This window comes from Pseudopodoces humilis, chromosome 5 (assembly GCF_049639895.1).
Source record: "Pseudopodoces humilis isolate 2021_Gansu_Grassland_sample_001 chromosome 5, ASM4963989v1, whole genome shotgun sequence".
NCBI classification, from domain to species: domain Eukaryota; kingdom Metazoa; phylum Chordata; class Aves; order Passeriformes; family Paridae; genus Pseudopodoces; species Pseudopodoces humilis.
The window spans coordinates 70,027,155-70,040,367 of NC_142204.1; the positions used below are offsets into that span (position 1 = coordinate 70,027,155).

General features: G+C 45.4%; 1 protein-coding gene across 4 annotated transcripts in view; it reads right to left on the bottom strand.

The window, feature by feature from the left end:
- Positions 1 to 8,734: 8,734 nt before the first annotated feature.
- Positions 8,735 to 13,213, bottom strand: part of PODXL (podocalyxin like) — a 44,661-nt gene continuing 40,182 nt past the window's right edge. For 2 of the 4 annotated variants that reach the window (XM_088055480.1, XM_088055478.1), the window contains one exon: positions 8,735 to 12,301. In XM_088055480.1, coding sequence (XP_087911606.1) covers positions 12,110 to 12,301 — 192 coding nt within the window. In that variant the 3' untranslated portion in view covers positions 8,735 to 12,109. Of the gene's footprint in view, positions 12,305 to 13,213 lie in introns of all 4 variants that reach the window. The other 2 variants (XM_088055479.1, XM_014259728.2) reach the window with 1 other exon arrangement.

A 13,213-nucleotide genomic window follows, 5' to 3' on the forward strand; every position in this document is an offset into this window, starting at 1 on the left:
ATATATATATAGAAAATGTATTCTTCCTTATGCTGAAAGCCTTCTTTATAAACACTGTAAGGGCTTGGTGCTGCACTGTGAGGTGGAATGAAGGACATGCATACCCAGCATTAGAAACTCCGCATTCGGTCTCCGTGAGCATTCAGTACACACTGGCAGATGTAAATATTTATATGAAACTGCAAAACTCTCTGTCCAGCAGTGCTCATGCCAGTCGGGTATTGTTGCTGCACCCGCTGTGGCTCCTGTTGAACTTGGTGGAAGTCCCGTGTATGCAAAGATGATTTGGACTCTTGAAATAAAGAGTTAGTCAAGTGTCTTTTTCAGAGTTTGAGTGTCTGCTTGCTTTGATTGTATTGCCTCTTTGTCATGTTCTTTGTGTGACTTTTGTAGTCCTGGTGCATTAGAAATAAATTTCAAAACCTCACACTGGTGTTTAATCACTTAGAAAGGAACAGTATGTCAGAGGCCAGGCTTGTCTTCAGGGAGGACTGTACAAGTGAAGTGTTTTTAACCTGTCACTTGAGACTGTTCAGACACTGTACTTCAGTGGATGGCAAATCAGATGTCTATGGAATAATCCACTCAGTGTGGGAAATGAAATCTGATGAAATTGTTTCTTTGGAACCTGGCAGGTTTTTTTCCTGTTGATGTGGAAAGTTTTACATCACTGTTGGGCTTCGTGGTGTTCTACCTGTGCTGAGGCTTTGTTAACTAATGTAGAGTTTATACAGTACAGATGCAGATACTGGGGCAATATTCCAGCTGAGTTGTTGCTTTCATTGAGATCAAAATGAGCACTTTTAATGCAACCAGCCAAAATTCTGCAACCTTTTAGTACTTAAATTTAGTGGTGCTGTGCTCCTTTATCACCTGATCTCATTGCTTGTGTATCCTCAGCTTCAGTCAGATGATTAAATGCTCTTTGTGGTGGTTCTGTAATTAACCAAGCTCTTCATAAGCTGTTGTGTGTCCACCTTGGATGGCTAAAAGAACCCAAAAGATACACCTAGGTGGAGGAGCCCTGGTGAGCAGGCAGGGGAAGTTCAGGAACGTCCAGAGCTGTGAATGGTGTTGCTGGTGAGCAGTACATCGTGTCAGGTCTGATCTGTGTGACAGGAATTCGATCCAAACTCATTGTCCTCTGCGCCGGGGGTGCGCGCGGAGCCCGGCAGCCTCGTCTCTGTGTTCTGTAGCGTCGTGCAAATCAATGATTTGTTTGAGCGAGGGGAACGTTGATTCTGCAGGACTGACAGTCCCAGCTAACGAGAGCACTTCAGGATGATCAAATATTGACCTGCCTTTGTCCCGAGCAGATCGATGCCGCTCGCACCAGCACAGTTCATGGATTGCAGCTGGTGATTAACCAGCAGAAACTTTGCCCAGCTCTGCAGTATTTGTTGAGCAGCAGAGGCACCGTGTGGCCAGAGAGGTTAATCCAAAGGGAAAGCTTTCTGTGGCTTTGCCAAGAGTCTTTCCTTCTTTTTGTCCTTAAGGCTAGGAGTCAAATGATCTCTTTGCATTGGTGTATGCTACATTACCTGCTTTAAATTTTTAACCAAAAATTCTGACTGAAGTATAAATTTCCTTTCAAAACCAGCCACTTGTTGTCAGGCAGCAACACAGGTAGTTTGCATTTCATTGCATGCTGATCTTTAAAGACACTGGTGATATTCCAGGAAAGCATCTGATGTGCTCATTACAGAAAGCCCAAAATACAAACAGTAAAGAAACCCATTGGATCTGAAAACAGCCACCTGAAAATGTTTCACAGCCCAGTGCATGCGAGGTCATAAATAATCTGAGCTGTGCTTGAAAAGTCTTGGAACCTCACCATCGTTGCTTGTAGGCTGTGTCTGAGGCTGCTCTTTAGCTTAGACAAGACAAACATACTCTATTTGCCTTTACTTTAGATTATAAGGTGACTTTGTGTATGATCTTGACACCACATAATCTTTGCACTACAGTGAGTAGTTTTATCTGTAAACTCTGTGTTAACTTGTAAATAAGGTATTGCGAAGGAAAGCATCTTTCCTTGTCAGAGAGGGACTCATTCGTCATGTTTTGGGTCTTTAAAGCCAAAGTTCAAGGTTATGGTATGTCTTTTAAGGCTAGAGGAAGTCAGGGTGGGGTAAACTTGATACAGATATCCAGACTTCACTCTTGGTTTAGCTTTTTTTTTTTAAATATCCTTTGAAATCCCTGTGTTTGGTTCTTTACTGTCTCTGACCCTTATAATACCCTTCATTGGATGATCTCCTTGCAAAACAAGAAATTATTCTTTATGTTGTTCCTGTCAAGTGACACATTTTCTTTGAGAAATAAAGCCCTTTGGAATTAATTTTTTTGGTCACTTGGATTAGGTAGAATTAAGTGAGTTTGTTAATGTTTGTTTTACACAACCCCTCATAGTCAGGAGGTAGACATTGTTAAGAGTTCTCCCAAAATGACTTCTCCAAGCATGTTCTGCTCTTGCAGTGTGACCCAAAATGTTGTCATGTGGCAGAAGGACTTTGTTACATGTTGTTAAATGAGATTATAACCACTTTAGCTACCTTTTTGCCTCTTTTCTTTTGAGGATCTCATTAGTTAGTATTGGTCCTGGGAAGGCCTGAAGGGTGATGCAAAATGTTCATTGAAATGAATTGTAGTTGTTATCTTCTGGCTCTTTTAAAGATATTTGTGATGTGTTTATTCTTACCATCTCTTCCTTTTGCTGAGCATAATGAGGAAGGCGAACTTTGTGTTGGAAAAGTTCGGTTTGCCTTTCCCCTGGGTGGCATCTTGCATGGGTAATTAAAGTAGTTGTACCCAATTGTGTAAATAAACCTCTGGAATTTGGTTTTTGTTTGCCTGGAATGGCTCTGGGTGTACACAGGTACACGCTGGCTCAGGGATCACGCTGGAGCTTCCTATCAGAACTTCAGTTAGCAAAATCTTATTTTGAAAAATCAGTCTGGGAACACCCAGTTGGAAAAGCTTTTCTAAGGCATTGCCTTGTGCAGTGGCAACTGGAGTGAAATTAGGAATTTTCCTAAAGAGCATAGAAAAGCTTCCCTTTGTGGAGCCACAAAGTTAAATGAAATTGCTGAAACTTTTTGGTTATTGATTATAATTAATTACCCAGCCTGAAAATTGAGTGATTTAATGATTACAGTTTAAAGACTGAGGAGTCAGTAAGCAAATTAACTGGACCCACCTATTTGCAGGAGGGTGGCAGAGGTGTGGGAGTGGTGGCCAGGGATTGCCACTGCTCATCTGTGTGTTTCTTTAATTGGAAGCCACGAGTGTCCAGGGCTCCATGAGCTATTCCTTCTTCCAGAAGAAACTCCTTCCAAAGCCGAGTAATGACTCTGGAAGAATGTTTTCCATAGGGCTTTGTGGAACAGCTGTTTGCTGAGCCATTTTCCTGATGTGTGCAGATTCTTCCAGGGGAGTTTTCTCTGTCCCAAAGTTTTGTGCTGTGCCAGCCTGCGCTGGTGAATGATGGATTCGGAGCAGGGTCCTGAGGAATGCTTCAAACTTGTTTGCTGCTCTTACTGTGAGAAAGATGAGCATTAATGCTGCTTGTGTCAAACTCAGGAGGGTGGTAGGTAGCTGTAACACAAATACTATCAGCTCTCTTGCTGCCTCCTGCATTTCAGAATCAAGAAATAAATACTTTTGTAGAGCTTATTGAGTGAACTTTAAGTTTGAATGACGTGAGTACAGCCTCCATCTCTGTACAGGCAGTAGTTCTGCTGATGTAATCCTGTGCCACTTCTGGGGAGAATGGCAAAAAATAGATATATTTCCATTTGGTCCTGTTGTTTTTAAAAGTGGAAAAATGTCTTGTGAAACCTTGAGTCCCCGTGTATGCTTTGAATTTTAGATTATTAGTTGGCTCAGAGTTAAGGAATGTTTGGCTATTGTCAAGTGAAGTCCTGACAGTAAAAGCAGTTCATGTACGTCTCTGGAAGTGCTTGTGTTGTTTTATAGCTGTACTTATTACAGAAACAGAGGTGGACCCAGTTGAAAAATTAAAATTATTGGTGTTTTGATTTAGGGGGAAGATTACAGAAACTCTGAGCTTGGCCTATTTTAATAAGTACATGTGTTAATTTGGAGATGGGTCTTATTTTGTGAGAGGAGAGTTTAAGAACAACTGTATGACTTGTTCTTGCTATAGATTGCTCATAGTATATAAGCTGTAAATACTGTTGAAATGTAAATGTGCTGTCAGAAGCTTGTTAGTGTATCTAAATGCCTGTGGGACTGGGAGACCTGACCATATCCTGTCATGGAAAAGGTTATCCTGGAGATTATTCAAGTTGTGGTAATGGCTTATAGGCAAAACCCCTCTTTTACTGAAAGCTTCTAGTATAATGAAAAGTTGGAGTGGAGAAAGTAGGTTAACTGTACCGGAACGAGGATAAGAGTCCATGGCTCAGTGCTTGGATAAATTGACTCCAGATGCTTTTGTCTGTAGGCAGTGGATCCAAACGCAGCTTTGGAGTGGAAGGCAGTTAATGACCTGCTTATTGCTGCTGGAGAGTCCTACAGGAGAGCCTCCCAGGGACGCCAGCAGGTGTCCCCTCGGCATTCCGGGCGGAGGTCACGGAGCTGCCTGGAGTTTGGGATTATCCACGTGTGCTTTGGTGATATCCGTAAACCTCCGAGGAGGATGCTGTGTGGGTTGTGTGTAATCCCAGCTGCATGGCTGAGGTGTGGAGCTCTGCAGGGCAGCACCTTCCTCAAGCACAGATCCTGAGGGTAACACATTGCTGCTGTCTGCTTTGCTTTCATGGGCTCAGTTTGACAGGGGTGAACTCCAGATACTGCTGTGACCCAAATTCAATACTCTGCTTCCAATGGAGCTGCTGTCAGTGCATCACCTCAGTACCCTGAAATCTCAATTTACACTTGGTGCAGACGCAGCTCCACATTGCCTTGGCTTCCAGCTGTTTGCTGTAAGTCAGCACAGCTTTTATTGATGACCTGGAGAGTGTGAGTGCTGTCAGAACTCACTTGACTCTTCAGCTCCAGCGTGGAGTCACAGTTCATTCCTGGAAACAGGGATGTGAGTGAACAGCTCAAAACTGGCTCAGTCAGATAAGATTTTTGGGTTCGCTGCTAATTTGAAAGGAAAGTCTTACCACTAGCAGGTGTGATGGCTAAAGCACAACCCCTTGGTTATTCCCCTATTTATTCTGAATTTTCTTTCCCTGTGTGGCTGTTCATTGCTATTAAAATGCTTCAGACTTCCCTGAGTTTAATGGGTACTTATATTACATTACAGAGGTATTAAAGGTTGGAGCTGCATAGTGGTTATTGAGGCATCAGTTTCTCCACATTGTACTCCAGTTGCTTCCTTTGCAAAACTCCATTGTGCTGCCTCTGAATCAGTCAGGAAGGTTCCTTGTGATTTACATTGTTCTCTCCAGGGCTGTTTCTGATCCCAGGTAAGGACAGGGAAACATGGGAGATGATTTCCCACTGCAGCACACACTTACTTACTTGTGCTGTATGGAATCATATTCAGTGCTGTGATTCTTCTTCCCTCCCATCTCAAGGTTTATTTTGTGTGGCCCCAAGAAGAAAAAGGTGATGATATCTACCCTCAAGTTGTCCTAGGTTCCTGCACCTGCTCTAATCATCCAGAACTTTCACAGGTATTGTGGTGTTTGGTTTATTTCTGCAGCGTAGCAGGGCAGAGGGAGTGAGAAGAGAAATAGTTTTGGGGTTAATTACAGGGATGCCAGATGTGAGTAGGTGTGTAAGGTGTGGTCTGTCTTTGTGGAAGGGCTTCGAAGAATTCCTAACAGTAGCTTATAAAATAAGCTAAAATAATATAAAAAAGCTAAAATAATTCTAAAATCAGAGCTGATTTTACAATGTGGATTCTCTGGCTCTTTTTCAGAGAGAACCGATACAATATCAGGGTCTCCCAATCCTGGAGCTTCACCTCGAGCTTTGGCCTCTATCCACCCTAAAGATACCAGAGACAATAATACAAAATTTTTTCTCTCCACAGCAATTGCAAGGAAGCCAGTTGGGCTTAACCCTGCTCAAACAGACTGGAGGTGGTGCAGCACCATTGGCTTTTGGATCAGGTCTGCCTGCCTTAAGGGATTGTTAAAACCTGAAAACGTTCTGAGCTTTCTGATGAAAGCTGCCAGTTCAATTAAAGGAGATTAGGTTCTTTTGAATTAATATGATGGTGGGGAGGCTAGACCATAACAGTGGCTCCAGAGGTTGCAGTCATCTCCACATCCCAAATAGCAATGGATAGGTTTTACTCCCCAGTGATAGGAAAATATACTTTAAATATCCTGATTTAGTAACCAAGGGATTCAATCAATTACTCAGTGTGTCACTAAAAAGAGAAGTACTGCGGTGTGTGAACAGGGTCTGTTCATTAAAATAAAAGCTGAGGTTGAAAAGTGGGTTTTTTGTTGTTTTTGTTTTTTTGAGGTTTTGACAAAAACTCAGCTCTTAAAAGGGGAAAATGGAGGAGAACTACTGTGCTGCTGACTTGTTTTCCTCTCCTGTCTGCTGTGGTCATCGGGAATGCAAACTAGCAGTGGAGGGTGAATATTGCCTTCATCTCTCCCTCCTCATTCCTGTCCCCTCCTGTTGATGTTTTGATGTGCAAAACACTCTTCACTTCAGAAGCTGCTGTGCAGGGTAGTGGAAAGGAAAACAAACCCCTCATTATTAGTAGCTGTTGCCATTTGCTAAAGCTGTATTTTCTGCTGTGTCCTCCAGCACTCCCTCCTCCACAGCAGGAAATGAGGGGGTGCCGGGGAGACCTTAAGCCAGAGAAAAGAGTTTAATTATACAAACAAATATGTTCATGGGAGTCTTGGGAATTGGAGGCCCCAAACCACACAGACCACTTTGCTGAGGGGCAGATGGAAAGTCTGTGGGCTCATTCCCAGTTAGCTGGAGGTGACATTCCCATCCTTGTGGGCTGGTGGTGTTGTACATGTGCATTTAGGTGCTGAGATGCAGTGTGTGTCATTTTTGGGAGTATTGAGCTTTGTTAAATGTTTGCCCTTTGAAACTGCTGTAATTGCCCCTCTAAGGGGAGTTGGTGGCATAGACAGGACCTGGGTGGCTTGGGGTCAAACACCAGTGAGCTGGCTGGGCACCATCACCTGATTGGGGTGGGGTTTCGAGCTGGTTGTTGAGCTGTTGCCTCTGCTCTGATGGTATCACTGTGGTGTGTGATGGTTTGTTTGTCTGGACTTTCAGTGTTCATTATCTTGTCCTCCACACCCCCGTGTGGTCCCCAAAAGCTGGTTCTCCCTCCCTAGTGCTGGAAGTGTGAGTGTCCACCCCCTGTCCACAATTTGGCTTCTCTGTTCTGTTTTGGCACCCAGCTTGAAGCGTTTGCACCTCCCTAGCAATCCTGCAGGCTCTGGTGTCCGTCTGGATTCCCTTTGGTGTCTGTCCTGCAGCTGTTGTCTGGGACACCTGAGCACAGGAGAGCTGAGCTGAGAGGTGCGGACAGCCCTGGGCTGGAAAGAAGCATCCATGGGGTGATGAAAGCTGTGAACTGCTCATGTGTTTTAATAGGCAGGTCAAATACTGCTTCTGTGCTGAGCCCATGGTGGTTACAGGCATCTTCCCTGGACTCTTGTGATTCTCCTTCCCTCCCCTTTTCTTTATGGATGATCTTTGTTCAGCCTGGAGTGTTAATTTTCTTCCTTGGCATAAATCATCTTTGATGATTTCTGGGTTGGCGTGTGAGCCCCATGCTGTACATAAATGAATGAGTGACACGAGGAATAACTACAAATGTAGTTATGTTGTATGTAATGTACATAAGGAGAGAATGTATTTTGTTCATTTTTTTCTTAATAAAAAAGTATATGCTAGCAAGGGTGTTGATTTAAGATCTGTTTATTCTCACATTATTTCGGAGAGTGGAAAAATGCCTGTGAAGGTCTTTTAGTGCTGGAGAAATTGTGAAACTAGCGGTGCATTATGTCTGGCCCTGTTTCCTGACGTCACTGATAAGCTCAGTCAGTATCCCATAAATCCAGTGTATTCCCAACATTCACAGGAACGTTTTCTGGGGAAGAACACAGAGTTAGAACACAGGCTGTGCCAAACAGCTGATTTTTAATATCTGACTTCAACCAAATTACTTTTTTTTTTTTTTTCCCTTTACATAAGCAGAAACTTAACCTGGAACAAAATGTTTTATTTTGGGCACTTGAAGGCCAATGGAGTTGCTGATCTGCCCACGCTGCTGCTGCCCCTGTGCTGCCCTTGGGTGATGCCTCTCCTGCTTCATGGATGAGAGGTTTGATTCCCTCCTCCACAGCCTGGCCTGAGTGCAAGGAGGGGCTGCAGACCTGAGTGAGTTAGGATGAAATGGGGAAATAAATAAGGGTGAAATGCAGAAAAAAGGATGTAATGCAGAAATCAGGGTGAGCTGCCTTTCCCTCTGACAGCTTGAAGGCACCAAGAGCTCAAGTAAGTGTTTAGGCTCTGGTGCCCTCACATCACCCCAGCTGCCCACCCCTGAGTCCTCTGGTTTTTAAATTTAAGAGGTTTTCCACCACTATAATACTTCCTTCCGCTTTGGAAAAATCAGGCTCTTCTGTAGCTGGCTACCTTGAAGGTCTGGGCTGGTTTTGTTCCAGATGGTCCAGTGTTTTCCCATCTCCAGAGCAGGAAGTTGTGGCCCTGGAACTTGTCCTCTGCCCTGCCCACCTCCTCCTCACTCATCCAAAGACACGAGTCTTTTAAGTAAGAATGTTTATTGACAGAAATACATGATGCTCTCAAAATATATTTGTAGGAAAATGCAAGAATAATCTCTTACAATCCAGTTCCTCAATAAATTCCAGTGTAAATCAGACTCCTGTCCCCATGAGGGATGCTGCTACACAGTAAGAGCCCTACTACATGTGCAAGGTTCAACAGGTAACCACCTGGGGAATTAGGTTTTCCTTCTCCAGTCCCTCATGGATTCTGACCTGTGTGTCTTCTGTAGGCAGCAGTCACAGTATCAACCTCATCAGCTGGGTCATGGCACTGTGAGCGGGAGATAAAATGCTCCTAAAGTATTTACACATTTCCTCGTGAATCTGAAAATAGAAAAGTCTCTTGCAAGGACATCAGAGCTGATCGTAAAGTTCTCGCCAAAAGGTAAGAGCAGGAATCTCTTTGTACAATGTGTGGGATGTTAAAGCTGTTTTGGGGGAGAGAAGAGGAGTGCAGGGAAGGGAGGAGGGGCAGGGAGGAAGGAAATGCCTCAGTAATTTATTTTTTTTTTTAATTCTTTTTGGTCTAACAATTATGGCTACAGTCTACAAAGGGAAGGGTTAAGGCCAAAGATGCTCATTGCTGCATTTCCTACCTGATTTTTTTTTTTTTCCAAAAAAAGAATGTTCTCAACATTAAAAAAAAAAAGAAAAAAGTACTGTTTTCTTTTCCTGTGGAAATAGTTCTTTTAAATAGGGGAAGGAAAATCTACTATAAAATATTAGTGGTTTAAAAATATGGTGTCTGGAAAAATAAATAAATGTACAATTCCTATTCAAATATAAATCACTATAAGCACTTGCTGAGCAGTTAATATCCTCACTGGTCTCTGCTCGGAAAGATTTAAGGTTACTTGATCTCAAGCCTCTGTAGGGTTTTCTTGGAAAGTCTTTGGACCTGACTCATTAAAGCACTTTGGCATCTCTTTGCTGGGAAGGGGGAGTCTTGAGGCACGTGCCAAAGCCCGACCGCCTGGAGATGCCCTGCCAGGGGTGTCCTTGTGGCAGCTCCAGCCCCAGTGGCCAGTGTTGCTGCTGCCCTGTGTTCTCTCTGTGTTTGTTTTCTGGGAAGGACAGAAATGTGAGGCCATGGACCCTCTGCTTGTCTGTCAGGGCAGCTGGGAGGCCACAATGCTCACAAGAGTAATTGTGGATGTTCTGAGACTCGTGTCCACGTTAAGGAGCTGAACTTGAACAGGGACAAAGCCGTGGCAAAAAGTTATCTGGGCAAGAGGTGTTTTTCTGCTTCATGTCAAATTTTAATCCCCTATCAGGCTGGCCTTTAGCTTTTTCTTTCTTTTTTTTTTTTTTTCTTATTTTTAAGATTTTTAATTTTTTTTTTTTATAATTTATTTTGTTATTTCCCCTCCCCTCCAAAATTACTTCCCCATAGTGCAGTGCACAGGTAAGTGAAGTGTGCGGAATACATTGCTAATGAGTAGCAGGAATATTTATATACAAAAATATAAAGGTTTGAACACTTCAGACTCTGCCCTTCGGTGCAGGACAGAAGGGGGGAAGAGCCACTTGTATCTTCTGCCAGTGCCTGTCCTGGGGCTGAGCGAAACACCCCGATCCCCTCCTTCCTGAGAACTCCCAACTCCACCAGGGTTTCTCCAAGCTTCCCATTGCTTGGCCCTGCTTTTCCCCTCGTTCAGGGCAGCTGTGGGAGCAGATCCCAGTTGGGTTGGCTTGGTGGCAGAGCCCAAAGGAAATCTCCCCGTCGTGCCTTGGTTTATGGCAAGCAGAGGAAAAGGGCCATGTTTGGGCATCACTCTTATCTGCAGCTCCTCTGGCTTGCAGAGGGTTTGGGACAAGCACCATCCTCACGTTGGGAGAGGGACTCAGCCACATGACCTTCAGGGCCTCATGTCCTGGAGGATGGACCCCAGCAGGAGGATGATCCCTGCCTGTGCCAGAGCTGCTTCACCAGAGCAAAGGCATAAAACTCTCCCCGACCTTTTAGAGCTATTTAGGGGATGTGGTGGGGAATCAAAATCCCAGAAATGGCCTCAGTCCAGCCATGTTTTTCTTCTCCCCTTTAAAGGCTTCAGCAAAGGGAGACCTGGGTGGCAGACCAAGGGCTGCAGGAGAAAGCTCAGTCCCAGCTTCACTGCTGAGCTGGCAGTTGCTTTGCAGGTCTCTGTTATTTTAGTGGCTTGTGAAGAAGAGTTTGAGAACATGGGCTGAGCTTTTAAACCTCGAGGGAATGAAACACCAAGGGCCACCTGAATGCCACCAAGCTCCCTGGCTCACGTTCTGCTGCTCTTTTACCTCTTCTGCAGCTCACACAGGAAAATGTGCCCTCAAAAATCACAAACCGTCGTGGTGCGTGTGTCCCACAGTCCTGTGGAGGATGGATGAGGGCTGTGAGATGCTGCTGTGTAACTCCTGGAAGGCAAGTGATCCTTCTGTGGGGAAATGCAGCACCAGAGCTGGGCTCCTGCACCACAAAACCCCCAACATCACACCTGGGCTAGAGACCAGGCATTGCTCTTGCTCTCCACACCCTTCCTAAGAGGGATGAACTCCAGGAATTCCTCCTTTTCCTCTCCCTCCATCTCATCCTTTCAAAACAAGAAGATGCTGCACCTCTCCCAGTCTCCACGTGGGTGCAGGATCTGTTCCACAGCCCTTGGCAGCGGGGCTGAGCATCACTTGGCACTGCTGCATCCCTGCCATCCGGCTGGGTCCAGATGCATCCATTTGCCTGTGGCACAACGAGGGCCTCTTGTGCGTTTTAGCTCTGAGGAGTGGATGGAAACCAGATTAAAAAGGAACAAGCTGTTCCAGCTTTTTTCATTCACTACCTGGGTGTCAGGGAGGGCAGGGTGATGACTAAACAGCATGGGCCAGAGGATTTGTCAAGCTGTTAATTGCCAGGTGCTGCTTTGCTGTCAGACACACTCCATCTCCAGTCCTATTTACTTTCTTTCTCTTGATTTTTGAGTCGCTCAGTAGCTGGAGGATGCGGCTGGTGTGGTCAGATGTGGGATGGGAGGGGACATGCTTGGAGGAGACAGCAGCAGCTCTTCAGGAGCAAAGCCACCCTGTTTGCCCATGGCTGGTCAGTTCTGCCTTGGGAGGTGGATGGGGGATGGAGAATGCTTAGCCAGATGTGGCCACCAAAGTGGCTTGTGTTGATGTGCTCCAGAGGTGTTCTCATGTCCTTTCCTCTTCCATCCTGCACCCCATGTGGTGGCACAAGTGGCCATGATTAGTTTATTAAAGGATTTTCTTCTTTTTTGGGGGAATTTTGCCTTATTTTGGAGCTCTGTGTGCGTGTGTTTAGGGTCTGTGGGATTTTTTTGGGGGGGGTGGTTGTTCTTTTCTTGATCAAGTTCTGCATCCTATAGATGCGTGTCCTCCTCTTCCTCCAGGTCCTCCTTCATGAGGGTGTCCAGAGGAACGATCCAGCTGTCCCCCAGCTCACCGTTGAGGTTCACCTTCTTCTCCTGCATTTCGGAGGAGGTCTCCATCACCTCCAGCGTGGGGTTGTCATGGTAGCCGTTCTCCATGGTCTGCATCTCCTCGGTCAGGCGCTGCTATGAGGAAAGAAAACCATAAACCCCACTGAACAACACCTTGGCCATGCTGTGAGTGTCACCTCAGGGCTGTCACCTCCCAGCCAGCTGTGACAGCTGCCCTGTATAGGTTTATATAACTATATATAGAGACTTTTATGGTGAGGTTGAGGCAGGGGGAGCAAGGGGATAGCATGGAGCTGGCAAGAGGAAGACTCTGCTGATGATGGGAAGGAGGAAAGAACAGCCAGAGATGTGGAAAACCTCCAGGAGCAGCTGCCAGCTTCAGTTTGTTCCACCCAGGGCCTTGGGAAGAGGTTGAGCACCACTGCATCCCAACTCCTGCCTCCCTACCTCAAATCTGCTCTTCCCCTCCCCTTTCTCTCCATCTCTGTCTTTCTTTAGTTGCTTTATTATTCTTTACTCAGGGGCAGCTCCCACCTGCCAGATCTTGAGCATTATCCCTCCTCATTCTGGAACTCTCAGTGGAAACCAGGCAGGGAAAGATGGAATCAGAAATTTTATCACCTTGGTCTTTTGGTGTGATATGCTTCAGGCTCCAACTCAGCCCTTCACCTCTTGGCAGAACCCTAGCCCATCCTAATTTTGCATCCACTTGGGCTCCTGCATCCCCATCCTTCCCTAGAGGGACTGAGTGGGGAGCTGCAGTCCTTGGTCAGCCCTTTTTGAGAAGCACAGGGCTCTCAGTGGGTCCTTCATCCCTATCCTTCCCTGGAAGGATTCGGTGGGGAACTGCAGTCCTTGCTCAGCCCTTTTTGGGAAGCCCTGTTAAAATCTGCCTGTATTCACAGCTTGCTCTATTACAGTGCTCCCAGTAAATGGCAGGAGACAGGCATGGGAGGGAATACATGGAGAAGGAGAGGGATGGAGAAGCAAAACCGCAGGGCTTGGTGCTGGCAGAGGGGGTAC